Source organism: Oryctolagus cuniculus, chromosome 18 (genome assembly GCF_051225735.1).
Source record: "Oryctolagus cuniculus isolate XC-2025 breed Fujian yellow rabbit chromosome 18, ASM5122573v1, whole genome shotgun sequence".
Taxonomy (NCBI): domain Eukaryota; kingdom Metazoa; phylum Chordata; class Mammalia; order Lagomorpha; family Leporidae; genus Oryctolagus; species Oryctolagus cuniculus.
Window position 1 is genome coordinate 1,618,453 of NC_142884.1, and position 23,135 is coordinate 1,641,587.

Genomic DNA, 23,135 nt, shown 5'->3' on the forward strand with positions numbered 1-23,135 from the left:
AATTAATCACCACGGGATTTAATTTTAGCTTTAAAAAATAGTAATATACTAGACTATTTAAAAATAGTATAGCTTTAAAAATAGTTTAAATAGTCTGGGGCCAATGTTGTAACCTAGTGGCTTAAGCTGTTTTGCCTGGCAAGACATTGGCATCCCTTTTAATAAATAACGTTATACCCATGACAATTTTTTTAAATGTATTCACTTGAAAGGCAGAGTTACAGAGAGACAGATCTTCCACCTATTGGCTCACTCCCCATATGGCGACAATGACTGGGACTGGGCCAGGCCTGGGCCAGGAACACTTGGGCCATCTTCCACTGCTTTCCCAGGCATGGTAGCTGGGAGCCGGGACCCAGGTGGAGCAGCGAGGACCAGAATGGGCACCCATATAGAATGCCAGCTTTACAGACTGGCAGCCTAACCCATTGCACCACACCAATGGCTCCCAACCATGAAAAAAAAATTTTTTTTTTTTGACAGGCAGAGTCTTTCTCTAGAAAGGCAGAGAGAAAGGTCTTCCTTTTGCCGTTGGTTCACCCTCCAATGGCTGCCGTGGCCCGCGCGCTGTGGCCGGCGCACTACACTGATCCGATGGCAGGAGCCAGGTGCTTCTCCTGGTCTCCCTTGGGGTGCAGGGCCCAAGCACCTGGGCCATCCTCCACTGCACTCCCGGGCCACAGCAAAGAGCTGGCCTGGAAGAGGGACAACCGGGACAGAATCTGGCGCCCCGACCGGGACTAGAACCCGATGTGCCGGTGCCGCAAGGCGGAGGATTAGGGTAGTGAGCCGTGGCGCCGGCCCCCCCCCCCTTTTTTTTGACAGGCAGAGTGGACAGTGAGAGAGAGAGAGACAGAGAGAAAGGTCTTCCTTTTGCCATTGGTTCACCCTCCAATGGCCGCCGCGGCCCGCGCACTGCAGCCAGTGCATCGCGCTGATCCAAAGCCAGGAGCCAGGTGCTTCTCCTGGTCTCCCATGCTGGTGCAGGGCCCAACCAACCGTGAAAATTTTAAAGCTTATTTCCCATTTAACTACTTCACAGATTATATGTGACAACCTTGAAAACATGACAGTTTTAAGTCACTGACTCACTTTATCCATTCATACCCTGTTTAACTGAGCCCCTCCCAGAGACCGGAGGCGGAGAAATGCTAATGAATTCGTGGGAAACAGGGAGTTAGATAGACTTGTGCTGCCTAATGCGGTGCCTGGGTAGGAAGGGCTGTGCTGCCATAGCTGAAATTTAAATTCAAGACCCAGACTAAGGGACCCGAGTGGCGTGCTGGTTTCTTCAGAGTGAAGCCTCCCGGATGGCTGGAGGGTGTCCATCTCTCTCTCTGGTGTCAGCTGCTTTCGGCCCTCTTTCTCAAGGCATTTCAGGTAAACCATTTTCAGTTTGCAAGTTGTTTTCAAGCAGAAACAAAGAGTTTATAAAAATCAAAGTCTATTTTTAGCTTTCACTTTCATTTTTATATCAATGTTTCTGATGAAGTCTCAGATATTTGTTTTCTTTCTTTTTTTTTTTTTTCTTTTCTTATTTTTTTTAACCATTGAAAAAACAATGAGGTGGGTGCTGGTTCTAGTCCGGCTGCTCCTCTTCCAGTCCAGCTCTCTGCTGTGGCCCGGGAAGGCAGTGGTGGATGGCCCAAGTGCTTGGGCCCTGCACCAGCATGGGGGACCAAGTGGAAGTACCTGGCTCCTGGCTTCAGATTGGCGCAGCTCCGGCCGTTGCAACCATTTGGGGAGTGAACCAATGGAAGGAAGACCTTTCTCTCTGTCTCTCTCTCTCTCACTGTCTGTAATTCTACTTGTCAAATAAAAAAAAAAAGAAGAAGAAGAAAAACCAATGAGGTTGTGATATTTTCTTTTAATTTATTTCACTTGGCTTTATGCCATGTGGGTAAAGGTTTTGTTTTTTCTTGCTTACTATTTCAATTTTTGTTTTTTACTATTTCAATTTAAGATGAAATTTTTTACTTCCATGAAATTTTTAAAATTTTCATTGGAAACATGTTGAACATATTTAAAAATAAGACTTTGATATCTATTTATCTATGTTTTTAAAAGACTCATTCGTTTGGTAGTCAGAGGAAGAGAGCTATCTCCCATCTGCTGGTTCACTCCCCAATGGCCACTATGGCTAGGGCTGTGCCAGACTGAAGCCTGGAGCCAGGAGCTTCCTGGGGATCTCCCACGTGGGTGCCGAGATTCAAGCCCTTGGGCCATCCTCTGCTGCCCCTCCCAGGCCATTATCACAGAGCTGGATTAGAAGTGGAGCAGCAGGGAAATGAACTTGGGGTGCTGGCATCACAGACAGTGGCTTTACCCGCCACCATGTCACCACCCCAGCCCCTGTAATCACAATTTTCATGGGAGTTCTTCATATTTGAGGAGATAGAGGAAATAATTGGGAATTAGGACAAGGTAGAGCCCTGATCAGATCAGGTGGGGCTTGACAGGGTGTGATCAAAGTTGGTGGTGTCCTGACTGGATTATGATGTAGATTAAGCTTACCTTGATCACTAGTTTAGCTTTTCCATGCGAATGCATGTCTTCATTTCCAATACACCCTAGAAGAAAAGACCAGGGAATCGTCTTGCCAGTGCAGTTGGAGGTAAGCTATTCTTTTTTCCCTTGAAAGCAAAATGTTTTATGATTTGAAAGGTTGGGATTTTTTTTTAATTTTTTATGTTAAAGGCAGAGTGACAGAGAAAGAGGGAGACAGAAAGATCTTCCATCCACTGTTCATTCCCCAAATGGCCCCAATGGCTAGGGTTGGGCCAGGCCAGAGCTAGGGACCAGGAACTCCATTCTGTCTCCCACAAGGGTAGCAGGGGCCCAAGTACTTGGGTCATCTGCCGCTGGTTTTCTTGCGGGAGCTGGATCAGAAGTGGAGTAACTGGGACACCAAGTGCTCATATGGGATGCCGGCATGTCGGGTGGCTGCTTTAGGGGCTGTGCCCCAGTGCTGGCCCCCTTTCAGTATCTCTTATATCAGTTCTGGGTGTCTTCTTAGAGACCTCCTTCCCGGAACCTCCATGCCCTGGTAGACCATGGCTGCTACGATTGGCACTGCTGGTGGCCAGGGATTCCCCTTAATACTCCTGTGCTGGGACCCCTGTTTTCCGGAACCCCTTTTGGCCTACTGCCTCATTTGTGTGTACCTCCAATAGCTTCAGAGAGATGATATGTGAAAGACTTAAAAAATGATATTTTGGGGGCTAGCATTGTGGTATAGCGGGTGAAGCTGCTGCCTCCAATGCTGGCATCCCTGGTTCGTGTCCTGATTGCTCCACTTCAATCTAGTTCCCTGCTAATGGCCTGGGAGGGGCAGTGGGGAATGGCCCAAGTGTTTGGGCCCCTGCACCTACTTGGGAGGCCTGGAGGAGGCTCCTGGCTCTGGGCTTTGGCCTGGCCCAGCTCCGGCCTGCTCGGCAGTCTTGGGAGTGAACCTGCTAATGGAAGATCTCTCTCCCTCACCCCTCCCCCTCTGTAACTCTGACTATCAAACAAACACATAAATCTTTTAAAATAAAAGTGTTTTTATACAGGTCATTTTATAGCTACTCTTAATTTAGGAGATTGATTTCTATTTACACATTTTAAAAAATATTTTATTTATTTGAGAGGCAGAGTTACAGACAGTGAGAGGAAGAGGCAGAGAGAAAGGTCTTCCTTCCACTGGTTTCACTGCCCAAATGGCCATAATGGCCGGAGCTGCGCCAATCCGAAGCCAGGAGCCAGGAGCTTCTTCCAGGTCTCCCATGCAGCTGCAGGGGACTAAGCACTTGGGCCATCTTCTACTGCTTTCCCAGACCATAGCAGAGATCTGGATCAGAAGAGGAGCAGCCGGAACTAGACCCTGTACCCATATAGGATGCCGGCGCAGCAGGCAGAGGATTAAACTACCGTGCCACGGCGCCAGCCCCTGATTTCTATTTTGACTCATGATTGCTTTCAATAATTTTGTTGAATTTCTGGCAAGTTAGAGGAACCTACAGATTTTTAAATTTGTTAATCATTTCCACTTTTAACACAGCACTATACTATCTGCACTAAAACTAATCCAGCGTTTCTCCAACTTTGTTTCGGAGCCACTTAGAGAGCTGAGGAGGAACCCAGAGGTCCAAGCTCACCCACTTAGGACAGGACCTGGGGCCTCTCTGTTCTAGAGAATTCTCCAGTGGCTCTAATCTCTTCTCAAGTCCCAGAGAGGCCAGCCTCTGAGCCATTACAGAGGGCCCCAGGACAGGGAGGAGTGGGAGGGTGTGTTGTCCTCAGGGAATTTAGAAGTAACCACTAATTTAGGAGCACTGAGGAGAATGTCAATACTCCTGCCTCCCTGTGTGCCACCCCCAGTACACTGAAAAACCTTTACAGGTTTATATTCTAAATGATTGCCTGTAACCGGCACGGACTTCTCCCACCTAATGTGGTTATGCTTGGCGCTGTGTGCATGTTCCACGGGCTCTGGAAAGGGAGGCAACCGACTTTGCTAGATCCTGGGTTTGCTGTGTGTCAATCAACTCTGTTCAATTTCCCCAATTTTGGGCGTGGTCAGAAGTCACTGGAATTTTGGGGGTCTTCTTTGTTTCTGTATGCACTTCTAGTCATGTCTGCATTTTTTTTTTTTGACAGGCAGAGTGGACAGTGAGAGAGAGAGAGAGACAGAGAGAAAGGTCTTCCTTTTGCCGTTGGTTCACCCTCCAATGGCAGCCGCGGCCGGCGGGCTGAGGCCGGCGCACCGCGCTGATCTGATGGCAGGAGCCAGGTACTTCTCCTGGTCTCCCTTGGGGTGCAGGGCCCAAGCACTTGGGCCATCCTCCACTGCACTCCCGGGCCACAGCAGAGAGCTGGCCTGGAAGAGGGGCAACCGGGACAGAATCTGGCGCCCCGACCGGGACTAGAACCCGGTGTGCCAGCGCCGCAAGGCGGAGGATTAGGCTAGTGAGCCGCGGCGCCGGCCTGCTTTATCATTTTGCCATTAGTTGCAGGCATAAAGTATGAGTAGTGATTCTCCAGTAAGGATTTTACTCTGTATCATTATGGAGTCCTTAAAAAAAAAAAATCTTAGCTAGGCTGGTGCCACAGCTCACTAGGCTAATCCTCTGCCTGTGGCGCTGGCACACCGGATTCTAGTCCCAGTTGGGGTGCTGGATTCTGTCCCGGTTGCCCCTCTTCCAGGTCAGCTCTCTGCTGTGGCCCGGGAGTGCAGTGGAGGATGGCCCAAGTGCTTGGGCCCTGCACCCCATGGGAGACCAGGATAAGTACCTGGCTCCTGCCATCAGATCAGCGCGGTGCGCTGGCCACAGCGCGTTGGCCGTGGCGGCCATTGGAGGGTGAACCAACGGCAAAAGGAAGACCTTTCTCTCTGTCTCTCTCTCTCTCTCTCACTGTCTAACTCTGTAAAAAAAAAAAAAATCTTGATTAGTTTGTCTTAAAGTTTTGCTTGAACTCACACTGTTGTCTTCAAACTGGTCAGTTAGTTGAATGGCCACCCAGGGATGGTGCAAAATATGGAACATTTCTCAAATTTGTGTCTTCCTTGTGCAGGAACCATGCTAATCTTCCTTGAACAATTCCAACTTTAGAATACATGCTGCAGCCACCGGCGTTCCTTTAGGACAGGGTGGCTGTAGGAAGTGGGGGAGGGTAAAGTTTCTGAGTCCCCAAGTTGGCTCTTTTGTTCCACTCAGCACTTGTGGAAGAAAGCTCCCACAGGGCTTCCCTAGCGCTCTGGGCTTTGTTTCTGCAGTCTTTTTCTTTTTAATTAACACAATAATTGCACATATTTATGACATGCCATATAACAATTCAATACATGCTTATATTTTTAGATAAATTGATTAACTTATTGAACCTGTCACTGAATGCTACACTTATTAAGATATCAAGACCAAGTTTTTCTTTTTTTTAAAGTAACTTTTTTTTAAAAGATTTTTATTTATTTATAAGAGGTAGTTACAGACAGTGAGAGGAAGAGACAGAGAAACGTCTTCCTTATGTTGGTTCAGTCCTCAAATGGCCGCAATGGCCAGAGCTATGCCTGTCTGAAGCCAGGAGCCAGGTGCTTCCTCCAGGTCTCCTACGTGGGTGCAGGGGCCCAAGCACTTGGACCATCTTCTGCTTTCCCAGGCCATAGCAGAGAGCTGGATGGGAAGAGGAGCAGCAGGGACTAGAACCGGCACCCATATGGGTTGCCGGCGCCTCAGGTGGAGGATTAACCTACTGTGCCATGGTGCTGGCCCCAAGACCAAGTTTTTCATTCCTACTGAAAATCTGCCTATTTTGGTTAGTTTTGTTTTTCACATATAATAGAGCCTAAAATGCATTTAGGCAAAAATATTTTTCTGCTAGAAACATCCTAGCAAAAAGATATGTAGTGGGGGGCCAGCATGGTGACAGAGTGGGTACAGCCACCGCCTGGTCACTGGCATCCCATACGGGCACTGCTTCATGTTCCGTCTGCTCTGTTTGCACTCCAGCTCTGTGCTAATGGCCTGGGAAAAGCAGCAGAATATGGTTCAAGTGTTTGAGCCCGTGTACCCACGTGGGAGAACAGATGAAGCTCCTGGCTCCTGGCTTCAGCCTAGCCCAATACTGGCAATTGCAGCCATCTGGGGAGTGAACCAGTGGATGGAAGCTCTTTGTCACTGTCTCTCTGTCTTTCTCTGTAACTCTGCATTTAAAATACATAAATAAGTCTTAAAAAGATCGATAGTGAACAGGGGTGGTCTGTGTTCAGCAGCCAAGGCTCAGGAAAAACCATTTGCTCCTCCTAACACATCCCCCAGGGTAAGCCTCCACGACGCTCCCTCCGAAACAGTCTGCCCCGTTCTGCACAGAACAGTGAAAATCGAAAACAAAGTATGGCCAGAAATGAAGCAACTGAGCATCAGGCAAGATGTGTCCACTGTCCTCACCCTGAGCTCTGGCTGGGTTCCTGCTACACCACAAACCCCGCCTCTTGTGGATGGTGTGGCCTTGAGTCTGCTGGCCAATGCTGCTTTTGCATACGGGGAAGACTCTGACTTGGAAAACGTTTGGGGACAGCTGCAGTCGCGTGGGAACCATTCCCTCTCAGAGGAGGCAGAGATTTCACATAGACCCCCGCAGTCTCAGGACATGCCTCTGCTCCTGCCACGGCTGACAGAGGGTTCCAAGCCAGTGTAGCCTCTGTCCTGTCCGTGTTGGCAAATGCATGAACACTTGGGAACTGGCCTGACTAGGTTTGCACAAGGAGAAAACCAGGTCTTTGAAAACTGCATGACCCTTGGTTTTGTTATGAGCTTATGAGTTTGCACCATAATTTCCTCAAGGGACCACTTATCCATTTATTTATGTAGGCTGTTCCCAGTTGTTTGATAAGAACATAGGAACATAAGATATAAAGAGATGTCTCAGACTTGGGTTATTTTCACTCTCGTTATTGCTTAAGCAAATGATTGGAAGCAGGACTGCAGGTTCTGAGAGGTGATGATACAATGAAGCATGGAAGTTGCACACTACACTCAATGAAATCAGTGACACAGCTCAGAGTCACCCGGTGCCCCGAAAGGGGTGTAGGTGCAGTAGGGCTCTTATGAGGAGCTGGTGTGTGGCGCTTTCTACATAGGATGACTGGTGAGTACCAGAGCCATTCTGCTTTCTCACAGTTCTTTCCATTTTTCCTCAGGTTTTCCTTCCAGGACTGTTTGGGCTGGAAAAGGATACGAAATGAACCATGTTAGGGTGAGTTTGTGTGTGTGTGTGTTGTTGTTGTTGTTAATTGCTTGAAAGAGAGAGGGAGAGACCTTCCATCTGCTGACTCATTCTCCAAACACCTGCAATAGCCAGGCTGGGCCACGTCCAAGCCAGGAACCCTGCTCCTTGAGCCATCATGTGCTGCCTCCCACAGGACATATTAGCATGGAGCTGGAGTGGGAAGTGGAGCTGGGACTTGCGCCCAGGCACTCCAGTATGGAATGTTGGTGGGCATCCTGAGCTGTGGCTTAATAACCGCACTAAACACCCACCCCTGAGTTTTTCAGTAAGTTCACATCATCAAAATGAACTATCTGTCAACCATGTGCAACTTGCTAGTCTTTTGGCATATTTTCCTCCTCCTTTTCGTATATATGCTAAAAGATATCATGCTCTAAGTTCTTTCCTATCAAAGCTGAACATCTGACCACTGCTTCCACAAATCCAGTCAATTGTTTTGCCCCAGACATAACAGTATTATGAATGTATCACCCCAGTATATTCCTCTAATTATTGATATATTTAATATGTGTTCCCTCAGCTTTGTCCTGTGTTCATTTGGCAGCATTCTTAGAATCTGCACAATAGGATATGTTTATATTATATTCAATGGTTTAAAAAACACCACGAACAACAACAACAAAACAAAAAACAAAAAACCTGACCATGCTGGCATTCTGATCTCAGGTTACCAGCATCCAAAACTGGGAGAAATAACCTTCTACCATTGATAAGTCATGCTGTTTTGGGTACTTGTTATAACAGCTCAAACTTAGTCACTATCATAAAGAAACAGTGCCTTGTGCACAAAGATGTTTATTACAGTATTATTTATAACATCAAACAAATGGGAAAACATAAATATCTCTTTGGGAACAGTTGAGTGTTTTGAAACAATGAAATATTATTCAACAACTAAAAATCTTCACTAAGACTTCTTGATAGGAAGGGGATATGTTTATATTATATTCAGTGGTTTAAAAAACACCACGAACAACAACAACAACAAAAAGAATCTGCACAATAAACTGATGCAGATCAGAACTGAAGCCAAGTGCACAGAATTCATGGAGCAGCAAAAAGTAACCAGCTAAGCAGCGTTGTTTCCTCATAACTGTTAAAATTAAGCCACTGAAGCCCGAGGTTGGAATCTGGTTTTGGCAGGAAAAGCGGACTGGAACATAACAGCCACTGCAAAGTTCCTCTGTCCAAGAAGACAATCCATGCCAGCCTCAAGAGGTGAGATTTTTCAGTGGACAACAAAGGCCTGTACTTTGCAAGTGTGATTCCCAACACTGAGTGGCAGAAATGAAATGCTGATATAGCCCTCGATGACGTGAGATGCAGACAGACATGGAGTGGGAGTGCAACACTGCAGGGAATGTAAAGGCCGTCTCCCACCCTTTCTTAAAGTTTATTATTATTATTAATATTATTATTATTATTATTGTTATTTTCCAGGAGGAAAGCAAGAAAACCCACTAAATTAAGGGATGGCACCATCTAGTTCCCATGCTGACTGGGAACCAGATTAGAAAGGGTCTATTCAGATGAGGCAGCTGCTGCCCTGCTCTGAGGAAAAGGTGGCAGCACAGATCAGTGAGCAGTGGGGCAAGGAAAGTGGCTGAATGGGGTTGAGATTCTGGAAGTGGAATTCAGGAGTGTGTGTGGGATGGCAGGAGTTTTGAGGGAGACAGTGGCCTCATGAGTAGATCTGTTGCTTTTGATTTCTCAACAATGTTGCAGTGGATTCATTTCTGAGAGGAGCAGCGTGGTGGGGGCAAGAGGCTCGGAGTCACCACACAGACCCGGGGAGTCGGGTGAAAGCAGGCTTGAGGCGAGCAGCCCACAGACTCGTTTATTTCAGTTGGTACAATAGCTTATATAGCCAAGACCAGCCAATCTGGTCAAGGGGCGGTCTATGCCCCAACCAATCACAGCCTGTTGCCAGGCAGTTTCCAAAGCCATCCAATCACAGCCTGTTGCCAGGCAGCTTCAAATCCATCCAATCACAGCCTGTTGCCAGGCAGGCTCCATTGCCAGGTGGGCTTCAAAGCCATTCCTGAGTAACTGACACTCGCTTGCCAGTGGCCACCTTGGCATGGCCTTCTCATTCCACCACATAGATCTTGGGTTGATGGCGCCCGGCAAGACATTTCAGGCTCCAGAGAAACTGCCTGGTGAATTCCACACAGAATTACAGCTCGGTTCAGGGGCAGCAACGCCTTGTATCCCAGCCCTCACGGGGAATCTCTCGTTCCAGGGAAGCGTGACCTTCGAGGACGTCAGTGTGAACTTTACGCAGGAAGAATGGCAGTGGCTGACCCCCAGGCAGAGGCGTTTGCACAGGGATGTGATGCTGGAGAACTACAGCAACGTGGTCTCCCTGGCCCAGCACGGCTGCCAGGGTGGGTGACTTAACACATGAGGTCTGAAATGTGTGGGCAGGCCACTGTGTGGCTGAAGGGCCCATCCTCGAGGTGCCCCTCACTGGGCTGAGCCGGGAGTAGGGTGCAGTGAAGGACAGCTCAGATGCTCACTTCCAGGGTGGTGCCCTGCGGATGAGGCCCCTACCCCTTCAGCCCAGCCCTGACCCTGGTTCTTGGGAAAGCTTCATCCCCCAGGAAGAAAAGCCTTTCTTTGTTCTGTTTGGTTTGACTGCTCATGTGGATTCCTTAACACAGCAGCTTCCCTGTCCATTCACCTCATCCCCCTCAACCAATGGCACCCTCATCTCACACGTTCACGAAAACACCCACACACAAAGCCTCACACTCATACTCACACTCAGGAGCACCCACATGGCAACATTCACACACGTTTATAACACTCCCACATGGAAGAAATGCATGCTCACAAAACACCCCCCCACAAACCAACACCCCCCCCCCCGCCCCCGCCCTTACGCCACCCCACCAAGCCCTGTGGTGTTTCCTACAAACAGGCCAAGAGGAAGCCAGCAAACCTGAGGTGATCTTGAGGCTGGAGCGCGGAGAAGAGCCCTGGACGGTGGGAGGCGAGGGGCTGAGCAGCAGCGGACGAGGTAATCAGGGCAGCACCGGTGGGCCAAGGTCCCGGGAAGCCAGCTGTCCTGTTAAAGAGGAACCATTTGGCAGTGACTGGGAATGGCTGGGACAGCCTCAGTGTGCAGGTGCTGTGTTTTCCTTTGCAGATGAGAACTGTTCTCTTCTCGCCCTGAGCTCTCAGCTCCCGTGTGCTGGGTCTCTTGCAGTCCGGTGCAGGCCGCTCAGCAGCGCTCCGGAAGCTGTGGCTCATTTCTTTCCTCTTTTGTGCTCCTCGTGAGATCTGACACTCCCGACCTTACCTGGAAGTCCTCCATTATCTTGGCCCTGTGCCTTTTTTTCCCCTTTATTATTATTAAATATTTATTTATTTATTTGAAAGGCAGAGTTAGAGAAATCTTCCATCTGCTGGTTCACTCCCCAGATAGCCACAGCACTGGGACTTGGGTCATCTTCCACTGCTTTCCAAGGTGCATTAGCAGGGAGCAGGATCAGAAGTGGAACAGTCAGGACTCGAACCGGTGTCCACATAGGATGCCAGTGCTGTAGACTGAGGCTTAACCCACTACTTCAACAGAGCCAGCCCTGGCCCTGTACCTTAAGAAAAAAAAATACATATTCTGTCTCCCAAAAGCTGCTGGCTAGGACACAGGCTTCTGCCTGCTCCCCTTTTGATGTTGGGCTGGGCTGAGTCTGGGGGACCTGGTTCTGTCATGTTCCTGTGGGCAGGTCAGGCTACACAACTGTATATGCAGATAAGAATGAAATGGTTACAGCAAGTAACTGGAGTCTTAACTGTTCTTTTGTACCTATGTGTATAAGTTTCTCCCCGCAATTTCTTCAATATTAGTTTTGTTCTCAGAACCTGTATTGGCCAACTTTTCATCATTATAAAAAATACCTAGGGGGGCTGGTGCTGTGGCATATCAGGTAAAGCTGCCGCCTGCAGTGCGGGCATCCCATATGAGTGCTGGTTTGAGTCCTGGCTCCTCCACTTCTGATCCAGCTCTCTGCCAATGCAATTGGGAAAGTACAGAGGGTGGCCCAAGTCCTTGGGCCCCTGTACCCCTTTGGGAGACCCAGAAGAAGCTCCTGACTCCTGGCTTCAGATCGGCCCAGCTCTGGCCATTGCAGCCATTTGTGGAGTGAACCAGCAGATGGAAGACCTCTCTCTCTCTGCCCCTGCCTCTCTGTAACTCTGCTTTTCTAATAAACAAACAAGTCTTAAAAAAAAAAAAAAAACCTAAGGCAGGATAATTTTATAAGGAAAGAGATACATTTTCAACTCAGAGTTTTGGAGCTTAGCAGTCCAAGATCAGGTGCGCCCCAAAGCCTCAGCCTATGGTGACAGAGTCCCAGAGTGGTAGGGAGCACCACACAGCAAAATACAGGGACTGCAGGGCTGGCGCTGTGGCATAGCGGGTAAAGCCACTGTCTGCCATGTCAGCATGCCATATGAGTACTGGTTTGAGTCCTGGCTGCTCTACTTGCGATTCAGCTCTCTGTTATAGCCTGGGAGAGCAGTACAAGATGGCCAAGTCCTTGGGCCCCTGTACCCTTGTGGGAGACTGGAAGAAGCTTCTGGCTCCTGGCTTCAAATCAGCACAGCTCCAGCTATTGTGGCCACCTAGGTAGTGGACCAGTGGATGGAAGACTTCCTCTCTCTCCCTCTCTCTCTCTCTCTCTGCCTCAGCCTCTCTGTAACTCTGCCTTTCAAATAAACAAATAAATCTTTAAAAAGAAAATACAGGGACTGCCCCTGTTGTACTATATTCCTCTCAGTCCCCTAACATGAGTTTTGGGACTAACCTGCATGAATTTGGGAGCCATATCATAGAGTCTCTGGCCTTAGGGTTTCTTTTATGTTTGGGCGTACTGAGAAACCTAGATTATCTTAACCAAAAAGAACAAGCCAATTATAAACAGTTATATAAATATATGTTTATTAATGAGAGAAAATCAGAATGCATGTGTTACAGGTAACTCACAAATGATTACAAGGCTGCAGTAGATGTTGAGTTATATTTTGTCTATGTGGAGTTAAAACTACAATTTTTATGTGGAGTTTTACTTTTTGTAAACAGTCAACAGTAAATCAGTTTGTTCTACACTAACTGATGTCTTGATTGCAGTACCTGTGGTTGCCCCAACAGCACATCTGCTTGGTTATACATAAGTTACATCCTTTAACACCTCGCTGAGGTTAGATTAAGTCCAGTTTCCCAGAGACATTAGGGCGCAGTGCAGAATGATTGCCCCAATAGACTGTTTATGACATTTCATTTCAATCATGGGAGTGGAAAATCTGACACAGGAAACTTCTCTGTGTTCGATTTTAGAAGCGTGTGCTTGGAGACTCCAGGCAGTGGAGGAAGATCTCAAGAGAGACGCTGCATCATCGATCAAGAACGCAGCAGTGACCAAGCAGAAAGGCGTTGAACGGGAAGAAACACTTCCTTCAAACAGAGATGATACTACTTCAAGTCCCCCACTCATAGACCATGACCTGTTTGGGAGAGATCTGGAACAGAGTGTGGATATGAAAAGCTGTGTAAAAAACAACTCTCATGAATCTAAGAGATTCAGGAAATTGGTTGGCCATAATGCATCCAAACTGGCAGAGACACAATTTGAATGTGATTTCTGTAGAAAGCTATTCAGTTCCAAAGCATGCCTTCTGAGTCACCTGCGGATGCATGCTGGGGAGAAAGCCTTTGAATGCAGCAAATGTGGAAAAGCATTCAGTAAGCAGTGGAAGTTCAGTAAGCATCAGAAAACTCACATGGAGGAAAAGCCCTACGCATGCGGTGAGTGTGGAAAAGCCTACAAGCAGAAGCTCAATCTCATCCAGCATCAGAAAAGTCACACTGAAGAGAAACCCTATAAATGTAAGACCTGTGAGAAAGGCTTTTTCTGGAAGTCATGCCTCATTAATCATGAGAAAACTCATAATGCCAAGAAAGCCTATGAATGTAATGAATGTGGCAAATCCTACAAGCAGTATGCGACCCTCTTTCAACATAAAAAAATCCACACGGGGCAAAAACCCTATGGGTGTAAGGACTGTGAAAAAACTTTCATTTACAAGTCCGACCTTATGAAACACCAGAGAATACACACGGGAGAGAAACCCTATAAATGTAGCATATGTGAAAAGGCCTTTTCCCAGAAGTCAAATGTCATTGATCATGAGAAAATTCATTCTGGAGAGAGAGCTTATGAGTGTGATCTGTGTGGCAATACCTTCATCCAGAGGAAAAATCTCATTCAACATAAGAAAATCCATACCGGAAAGAAACCCTTTGAATGTGCTAGATGTGGCAAAGCTTTTTTTCAGAAGTCAAACCTTCACAGTCATCAGAAAATTCATGTTGGAGAAAGAGTCTATGCATGTAATGAATGTGGAAAATCCTTCAGCCGGAAGCTAAACCTCAGTTTGCATAAAAAAACGCATAGTGGACAAAAGCCTTACAAATGTTCTGAGTGTGGGAAAGCCTTTGCTGACAAGTCATATCTTCTGAGACACCAGAAGAGAATTCATAGCAAATAAGAGTCCCATAAATTTGAAAAATTTGAGAATGCCTTCGTTTATTGTAGAATGTAGTAGTCACCCAGGAATTTGTACTGAAATGCTTTAGTATTTGAAGGCTATTTCTGAAGCAGTGAAGACTTTTTTTTTAAAGATTCATTTATTTATTTGAAAGTTACAGGGAGGCTGAGAGAGAGAGAGAGAGAGGGGAAGAGATCTTCCATCTGCTGGTTCACTCCCCAAATGGCCTCAACAGCCAGAGCTGTGCTGATCCAAAACCAGGAGCCAGGAACTTCTTCTAGGTCTTCCACATAAGTACAGGGGCCCAAGCACTTGGGCCATTGAAACAGTGAAGACTTCAGTGGAGTATCTTGTGAAGAATGATTTGGCTTATTCATTCATCAAATATAAAGTGTCTTTTGTTTTAAACACTGAATATGTAGCAATAAACCAAAAACCTTCATGAAATTTTAATTTAGTGAATAATGACCAGTGATAACCATTCCTTTAAAAACTTAAAAACATTCACTAATTGGGAATAGACACAAGAAAATGTAATGACATGGTATTGTACCAGTAGTATGAGAGTACTTCAAAAGGTTCATAGAAAAATTAAGTTAAGGGCTGGTGCTGTGGTGTAGCAGGTAAAGCCTCTGCCTGCAGCACCAGCATCCCATATGGGCACCAGTTCCTGTCCCGGCTGCTCCACTTCCCATCTTATTTTCTGCTATGGCCTGGGAAAGCAGCAGAAAATTGCCCAAGTCCTTAGGCCCCTGCACTTGCATGTGAGACCTGGAAGAAGCTCCTGGCTCCTGGCTTCCAATGGGCTAAGCTCCAGCTGTGGCAGCCATTTGGGGAGTGAGCTAAAAGATAGAAAACCTCTCCCTCTCCCTCTTCTTCTCCCTCTCCCTCTCCCTCTCCCTCCCTTCCTCTCTCTGTATATAGAAGGGAACACAGCAGAGAAAATCCCTGACCTCATGGAGTTCCCATTCAGTTAGAAGACATCTGGTTCCAAATATTTACATGTGCTCATCCATCTATCCCTCCAGCTTGCTTTGTATGAACTCGAAATAGTAGAGGCCTGGAATTTCATTTGCTTACTGTTAACAGACAGGAACTCTTGGGAAGTAGGATGATTATTTCTGTCTATGCACTTTGGTGAAATATGTAATTAATAGGAATCATGTACTTTTTAATCAAATAAAAGTGTTTTTCTAAAAAAATGAGATGTGTATATGTCATGATGTTAACATGTTAAGGATGTTTTATAATAACTGATGGGAGAGATATGAATGAAGTATTTTCCTCTCTGCCTTATCTTTTTCTCTAATAATATTTTTAAACAACTAGCTATCAAGTATATACAACAAAGTGGTGTGGGAGCTGAAATACAAGTGCGTTGAATGTGTATCATAGACAATGAATGGAGTGTCTCTTCTGTCCGAGTGTTTAACTCAATTACATTCACCATGGAATTGTTTTTGGTATTCTGAAAAATTATTTTTTAAAGATTTCTTTTCAACTTCCCACACTGGGAGTCAAACCTGGGCCGCCTGGGTGAAAACCAGGAATCCTAACCACTAGGCCATGTGGGATCTCTGTCATTAATGTGTTGCCCAATGTGAATTAACGCTATAACTAGTACTGAACCAGTAGTTTACACTTTATGTTCTGTGTGGGTACAAACTGATGAAATCTTTACTTAATAGATACTAAATCGATCTTCTGTCTATAAAGATAATTGAAAATGAATCTTGATGTGAATGGAAGAGGGAGCGGGAGATGGGAGGGGTGCGAGGGGAGGGAAGTTATTGGGGGCAGGGAAGCCATTGTAATCTATAAACTGCACTTTGGAACTTTATGTTTACTAATTTAAAGTTAAAAAAAAACAGTGAGGGAGAGAGGGAAGCGGGGAGGGAAGCTAGGAAGGAAGGAAGGAGGCAGGGAAGGAGGGAGGGACCTCACCTTCCATGCCACACAGATTCCGTTTTCTGTTTAATAAAGCAAGTTGCACCCCCCAAAAAAATAAACAAAATAAATCTTTATTTTGGGTGGGGCAACTTGCTTTATTTATTTTGTTTATTTTTTGACAGGCAAGTGGGGGATTAAGCAAGTGAGCCATGGCGCTGGCCCAAGATTTATCTCTTTAGTATAAAGGCAGAGTTACAGATAGAGAGAGCTGGAGATCTTTCTTGTGCTGCTTCACTCCTAAAATGGCCACAATTGCTAGGGGTGAGCCAGGCCAAAGTCAGGAACCTAGGACTCCATCCAGGGTTCCTACATGGGCGACAGGGGCCTGAGTAGTTGAGCCATCTTCTGCTGCTTTCCTGTGCACATCAGCAGGGAGCTAGATCAGAAGTGGAGTAGGGGCTGGCGTTGTGGCATAGTGGGTAAAGCCAGGAACTGCAACCTGGTCTCCCACATGGATGGCAGCAGCCCAGGTACCTGGACCATCATCTGCTGCCTCATCAGGCACACAATATGCTGCAGGCAGCTGGAGTTGCTAGTGGAGCCAGGACTCCACCCCAGGCACTCCGATCCGGGATGTGGGTGTCTCAAGCGGCATCTTTACCACTATGCCCAATGCCCTCTCTTGATTATTTCAGTCTTTGCTGCTGGTTTCCTTGTGTTTACTCTGTTTATGTAGATGGACTGGCCACCTGATTTAGGAGTCCTGTGAGAAATGAATATGCCTGGTCCCTTATACAAGATCATTAAAAATTCCAAATGCCAGGTGCCCCAAGGATCTGGAAGGAATATGATTTTTACTTCAAGACAGAATTTCAAGATGGCAAGAGCAGAGAATCAAGCCACATTCAGGGTGGTCTTAATTCTGAGCCCTGTCGGATGGCAGAGACTCTGTTGCATGCCATGGAACTGGGCCTGTGTCCAGGAACTTTCGGTCCTCTTGCCTGGAGCTCTGGCTTTGCCATGGCCTGTGCCTTCTCTCGTCCTCAGTGTCCGTGTCCTGCGTATACAGCAGCTCAAACGTAGCTCTGTATGGCCTCATACTGGCTTTCAGCTGCTTGAGATTTGTGCCTCACATACCCCAGGAGTCAAGTGATCTGGAGCTAAGTGCAGCAGGGATCTTCTGTGGTCACGCACTCACACTCTGCTTCTTTATGTGTTCTGAGGGGCACCATGTGTGACGACATTGGAAAGATATGACTGAATCATGTAAACACTTAGTAGACCTTTCTGATGCCAGAAAGAAGTGTGAAAGTGAGGTTTACAGGGGCTGGCACCTGTCGTGGTGTAGCGAGTGAAGCCACTGCCTGCAGTGCCGCATCCCATATGGGCACGGGTTGGAGTCCCAGCTGCTGATTTCCAACCCATCTCTGCTATTGCCTGGGGAAGCGGTAGAGGATGGCCCAAGTCCTTGGGACCCTGCACCCACCTGGAAGACCCGGAAGAAGCTCCTGGCTCTTGGCTTTGGATCGGCCCAGCTCCGGCCTTTGTAGCCATTTGGGGAGTGAACCAGCAGATATAAGACCTCTCTCTCTCTTTCCCCTCTGCCCCTCTCTAACTCTGCTTTTCAAATAAATAATTTTACAAAATGGTGAGCTATATATAGAACATGAGCTTTAGAAATTGACAGAAAAAGAAGTTCCAGGTACAGAGGCAAGAGCTGAATAAAAATCGATCCTTGAGGGACAAGTTCGGTGTTGCAAAAGCATAAAATTTGTTGTGGATGGAATTACAAGTTGACAGATGACCATGGACCACATTTTGACATCAATTTGAAAGATTGAAGAAGCATTGATCCTGAAACTCAGTAATTCAAGTAGTGGCTATAGACCCGAGAATGTTGGTTGTCTGGTCTCAGCACCCTGCTTATGCTCAAGGGTCTTTTAGCTTCAACAGTCTCATGGGTAGCTCATCAGTCTATAGAAGCTGCTCCAGTTAACAGTTCCTCCTGCTGTCCTCAATGTGCTGTGAAGCCACATTCCTGAGAATATGATCTGGACACCCCTTTTCCCTCAGCTGCCACAAACACCTGGTGACCTGTTATGCCACCCTGTCACCTTCAAACCTACTCCTGGAGAGCTCCTTCCCCTCAGTGGAGCTTCCAAAGCGAGCTCAGAATGGCCTAAATGGGAGGGGAAGGCAGGGTGCAGGCCTGAGCGGCCTTGGTTCCTATCACCACCTAGTGGGAGCAGCGAGCAACGACTCCAGTGTCTGTACAGGTGCTCCTGTGCTTTCAGATTCTTCCAGAAGACTCTGAACATAAACATAAAGGTTCTGAAGACTTTTGTCTTGATGGATCAGCTCACTTAAAGGAAGCAGGATTGTGGCTCTTACACACACAACGCACAAAAAGACGCTAGGAAGCATATGGAGGAACCTGGGTTTCCAGGGCTATAAAATAGAGGCAATATAACTAGGTGTTTTTGTGTTTTTAAAGATTTACTTTTTTGAGGCCGGTGCCGCAGCTCAATAGGCTAATCCTCGGCCTGTGGCCCCGGCACACCAGGTTCTAGTCCCGGTCGGGGCACCGGATTCTGTCCCAGTTGCCCCTCTTCCAGGCCAGCTCTCTGCTGTGGCCCGGGAGTGCAGTGGAGGATGGCTCAGGTCCTTGGGCCCTGCACCTGCATGGGAGACCAGGAGAGGCACCTGGCTCCTGGCTTCGGATCAGCACAATGCAATGGTCTCATCGCGCTGGCTGTGGCGGCCATTGGAGGGTGAACCAACGGCAAAAGGAAGACCTTTCTCTCTGTCTCTCTCTCTCACTGTCCACTCTGCCTGTCAAAAAATAAAAATAAAAAAAGAAAAAGATTTACTTATTTGAAAGGCAGTTACCGGAAGGAGAGAGAGAAAGGGAGAGAGAGAAAGAGAGAGAGAGAGAGAGAATATGAATCTTTGACTCCCCAAAGGGCTGCAATGGCAGGAACTGGGCCAGTCCCAAGAACGAAGCCCGGAGCCTGGAGCTTCTTCTTCTGGGTCTCCCACGTGGGTGCAGCGACCCAAGGATTTGGGCCATGTTCCACTGCTTTCCCAGGCCATAGAAAAGAGCTGGATTGGAAGTAAAGCAGCTGGGACTCAAACCAGAGCCCATATGGGATACCAGTACTGCAGTCAGTGGTTCAGTGGTTTTACCCATTTTGCCACAGTGCCAGGCCCTGCTTGAACTTTTTTTTGAAAGATATATTTATTTACTTGAAAGTCAGAGTTGCACAGAGAGAGAAGGAGATTCAGAGAGAGAGTTGTCTTCCATCTGCTGGCTCACTCCCCAATTGGCCAAAACAGCCAGAGCTGTGCCAACCCGAAGCCTGGAGCTTCTTCCAGCTCTCCCATGAGGTACAGGAACCCAAGAACTTGGACCATCTTCCACTGTTGTCCCAGTGCATAGCAGAGAGCTGGATCAGAAGAGGAGCAGCCTGGACTCGAACTGGCACCCACATGTGACGCCGGCACTAGGCACAGTGCCGGCCCCTCCATGAACTTTTTAAACACCTTTGCATGTGCCAGACTTCCATGTGTCAATAGGAACATGTGTGGGAGAGCACTGTTGGTCTCCATGGCTTCTTTAACTGTTCATATCATGCTTCCTTTCCCTGTGCCTGTGTTTCTAGCAGGCAAGTGCAGTTTACCTTGAGGAAAGACCCGATCTTTATTACTGGAGACATTGTGCTGTCACAGCTGTGCCTGTCCAGAGCTGCTCTGTGCAAAATATCCTCCATACCAGGCATATAACCTTGCTCGTGTCAAAGCGACTGAGCAGTGTATTAGTCCTGCATTGGCTCTGGCAGAAGGAGGTGGTGGTAGTTTTCTAGGCTTGTAGTGAGAGTATAGGTATGAACTCTGTGGTTCTTCTTACACAGGGATTGGAAAAAGCTCCCAGATGAGTCACAGAACTTAGAAATACATTTTACAAAGTATGTGCATGAGTGCAAGAAGTATAGGTAATAATCATCTCCTTTGTACTTTACTACCATGGAATATCCAAATCTATTGTAAAACTTTGCCAAGACACATGCACACAAAAACTCAGACTGTTGATGGCACCATTCGCAGTCAAGAGAAATGCAAACAAAAGTGCAGTATTAAATTATAGCTGCATAAAATTAACTTGCACATACTGTGCTTCTGTAATCTCTTAGCCACATCTTGTTGCTATTACTGTGGGCTCCAGTGTGGTGAGGATCCACCTGAAATGCCCTGTAACATTAATCTTCCACATGTGAGCAGTTAGTCTCCCTAATAAACTCATCAAGTAAAAATGATGTCTCAATCCTTACGTATTTGTCACCATATATAATATGTATAACATACATAGTTTGCTGATACTTTATGTTATTGGTAAAGCTTCCTGCCAATAGTAGGCATTTAGGAGTTAGCTTTTAAGGGGAGTCGAGAGTTTTACTCAGGTTTTTTCCTGCAAGGGGGTCAGTATTCCTCACTCCTTCATGGTTCAAGGGTCAACTGTGCCACAGACTGGCCTAAGCACTAGAAATTAGCTTCTTTTTTTTAAAAAAAATTCATTTACCTATTTGAAAGTTTAGGTACACAGAGAGAGAAGGAGAGAGAGAGAGAGAGAGAGAGAGAGAGAGAGAGAGTTCTTGCAGCCACTGGTTCACTCCCCAAATGCCCGCAATGGCTGGAGTTTCACCAATCTGAAGGCAGGAGCTAAGAGCCTCCTCTGGGTCTCCCACGTGGGGGTAGGGGCCAAAGCACTTGGTCCATCCTTCACTGTTTTCCCAGGTCATAGCAGAGTGCTGGATCAGAAGTGGAGCACTTGTGAGCAGAACCGGTGCCCATATGGGATGCCAGCACCAGAGGAGGCAGCTTCCACCTGCTATACCACAGTGCCAGCCACAACAGAAATTTAATTCGACAGCACTTGACTCTAGAGGTCCAAGATCAAGGTGTCATCATGGTTGGTTCCCTCTGAGGGCAGGATGTTTTAAGCCTTTCTGGCTGGCAGATGTCTCGACATCTTTCTGTATCTTCAAGGTATCTTCCTTTAGTATCTGTGTCCAAATGTCTTCTTCCTATAAGGATACCATCACATAGGATTAAGGAATGCAACCAACTCATTTTAATTTAATCATATCTATAAAAATCCTATCACCGATTACACTTGCATTCTGAAGTACTGACAGGTTAGGATTCCAACATGAGTCTTTTACTTTTTAAACACAGAAAAGCTGAATCAAGGCAGACTGGCTGACACAGAGTCTGTTCCATAGAATGCAACACTTACATGCGTGTATGTAGGCTTTCGTCTCTGGAATATTAGTGCTTGTACCAATCAGCCCTCATTCACAGGAGTAGCGGGTAAATATTTTTGCCAATGAATCAGAGTGGGAAATGTCACAGTGGCTTCCACACCTTGGTTCTGGGACACCAGGGTAGGGCAGAAATGATGCTTCAGATAGGTTCGTGAACATCAGAGTTCAAACCTCCACAAGCACTGCCTCATAAATGGTACTTGTCACTGAGTCTTCACAAGGCCATTCTCGGTTCTTTCATTCCAGGTGATTAAACATTTCTAAAGCTGTGGATCCTGAAAACATGCCCACTGACTTGAATACTTCTTTTAAAAAGTACTGCTCAATCACTCCAAATGATATGTGGGGTACTGTGATGGGGGAAGAAACCATCAATCAGGGTGATTGCAGCCCTGGTAGATGTTCAACAGGGTTTGATGGCTTGACTAGATTATACTGATATCTAGTGGATTGAGGTCAGAAATCTTACTAAGTAGGACAGCCCACTACACCAAAGTACAAACTAACCAATCAACCATGCCAACATTGAGAAGTACTCTTCCAAACATGAGTGAGTTCGCAAAGAACCCAACTGAAGTGTGACCAAGAGAAAATGATTGCTCATCACTATTTCCTCCTTCTTTCCCTCCATCCCTTCCTTTTTTTTTAAAGGTTATTTGAAAGACAGGGGTCCAGAGAGAGAGAGAAAGAGACAGAGAGAGGTCTTCCACTTCCTGATTAATTCCCCAATGGCCACAATGGCTGGAGCTGGGCCAGTTTGAAGCCTGGAGCTTCATCTGAGTCTTCCAGGTGGGTGCAGGGGCAGAGAGACAGAGGAAGACAGAAAGATCTTCTTTCTGCTGATTCACTCCCCAAATGGCCACAAGAGTTGGGGTTAGGCCGAGCTGAAGTCAGGAGCCTGGAATTCCACCCAGGTTTCCCACATGTGCAGCAGGGACCTAAGCACTTGGGGCATCTTCTGCTTTTCCAGGCACATCTGCAGGGAGCTGGATTGGGAGTGGAGCAGATAGAACTCCAGCTAGGTATATGGGATGCTAGCGTTGCAGGCAGTGGCTTAACCTACTGTACCACAACACCGGCCCCATTTTACATAGTGTTTAATTATAAAACCACTTTTGCAGTTTTAATTTATTTATTCCAAAGGTAAAGTGATGTGTGCGAGGGACTAGAGGAAGGAAGAGAGGAGGGAGGGAAGGAGGGAGAGAGATGGATTGATCCTCTTTCTATTGATTCACTCCCCAGATGCCTACTGCTGCTGAGGCTGGGCCAGGCTGAAGCCAGGAGGCAGGACATCCATCCAGTTCTCTTACGTGGGTGGCAGGAACCCAAGTCCTGGAGCCAGTATCTACTGTCTCCCAGAATGTGTATTAGCAGGAAGCTGACTCAGAAGCAGAGGTGGCATTCAATCCCGGGAACTCCAAGAGGGGATGCAAACACCCCAAGCAGTGTCTTAACCCACTGAGCCACAGTGCCTGTCCTCATCATATCATTAACTGCATTGCTCATGTAAGCCTGAAGTTCTACCTTGCAGCTCCTGGGAGGATATGGAAATACAGTTGCTTGCTAGGTAGCAAATTGTTCCAGTGAGGAGTTACAAACACACGTGGA

General features: G+C 46.8%; 1 protein-coding gene and 1 non-coding gene across 5 annotated transcripts; one reads left to right on the forward strand and one right to left on the reverse strand.

Moving 5' to 3' along the window:
- The first annotated feature begins 1,118 nt into the window (after nucleotides 1–1,118).
- On the forward strand, nucleotides 1,119–15,496 carry ZIM3 (zinc finger imprinted 3). 4 transcript variants are annotated; one of them, XM_089319980.1, is made up of 7 exons: nucleotides 1,119–1,380; nucleotides 2,527–2,614; nucleotides 7,676–7,731; nucleotides 8,908–8,982; nucleotides 10,007–10,151; nucleotides 10,688–10,786; nucleotides 13,106–15,496. In XM_089319980.1, exons 5-7 carry the CDS (start codon nucleotides 10,100–10,102, stop codon nucleotides 14,314–14,316), a joined length of 1,362 nt encoding a protein of 453 aa, XP_089176106.1. In that variant the 5' UTR covers nucleotides 1,119–1,380; nucleotides 2,527–2,614; nucleotides 7,676–7,731; nucleotides 8,908–8,982; nucleotides 10,007–10,099; the 3' UTR covers nucleotides 14,317–15,496. The 4 variants fall into 4 exon arrangements, with proteins under 4 accessions (XP_089176106.1, XP_089176105.1, XP_002721950.3 ...); XM_089319979.1 differs by lacking the exon at nucleotides 8,908–8,982 and having other exon boundaries at nucleotides 1,121–1,380; XM_089319981.1 differs by lacking the exon at nucleotides 2,527–2,614 and having other exon boundaries at nucleotides 1,303–1,380.
- LOC127488025 (U6 spliceosomal RNA) lies at nucleotides 5,511–5,615 on the reverse strand. The gene has a single exon (XR_016225561.1). It is a non-coding gene; the product is annotated as a U6 spliceosomal RNA (small nuclear RNA).
- Nucleotides 15,497–23,135: the final 7,639 nt, after the last annotated feature.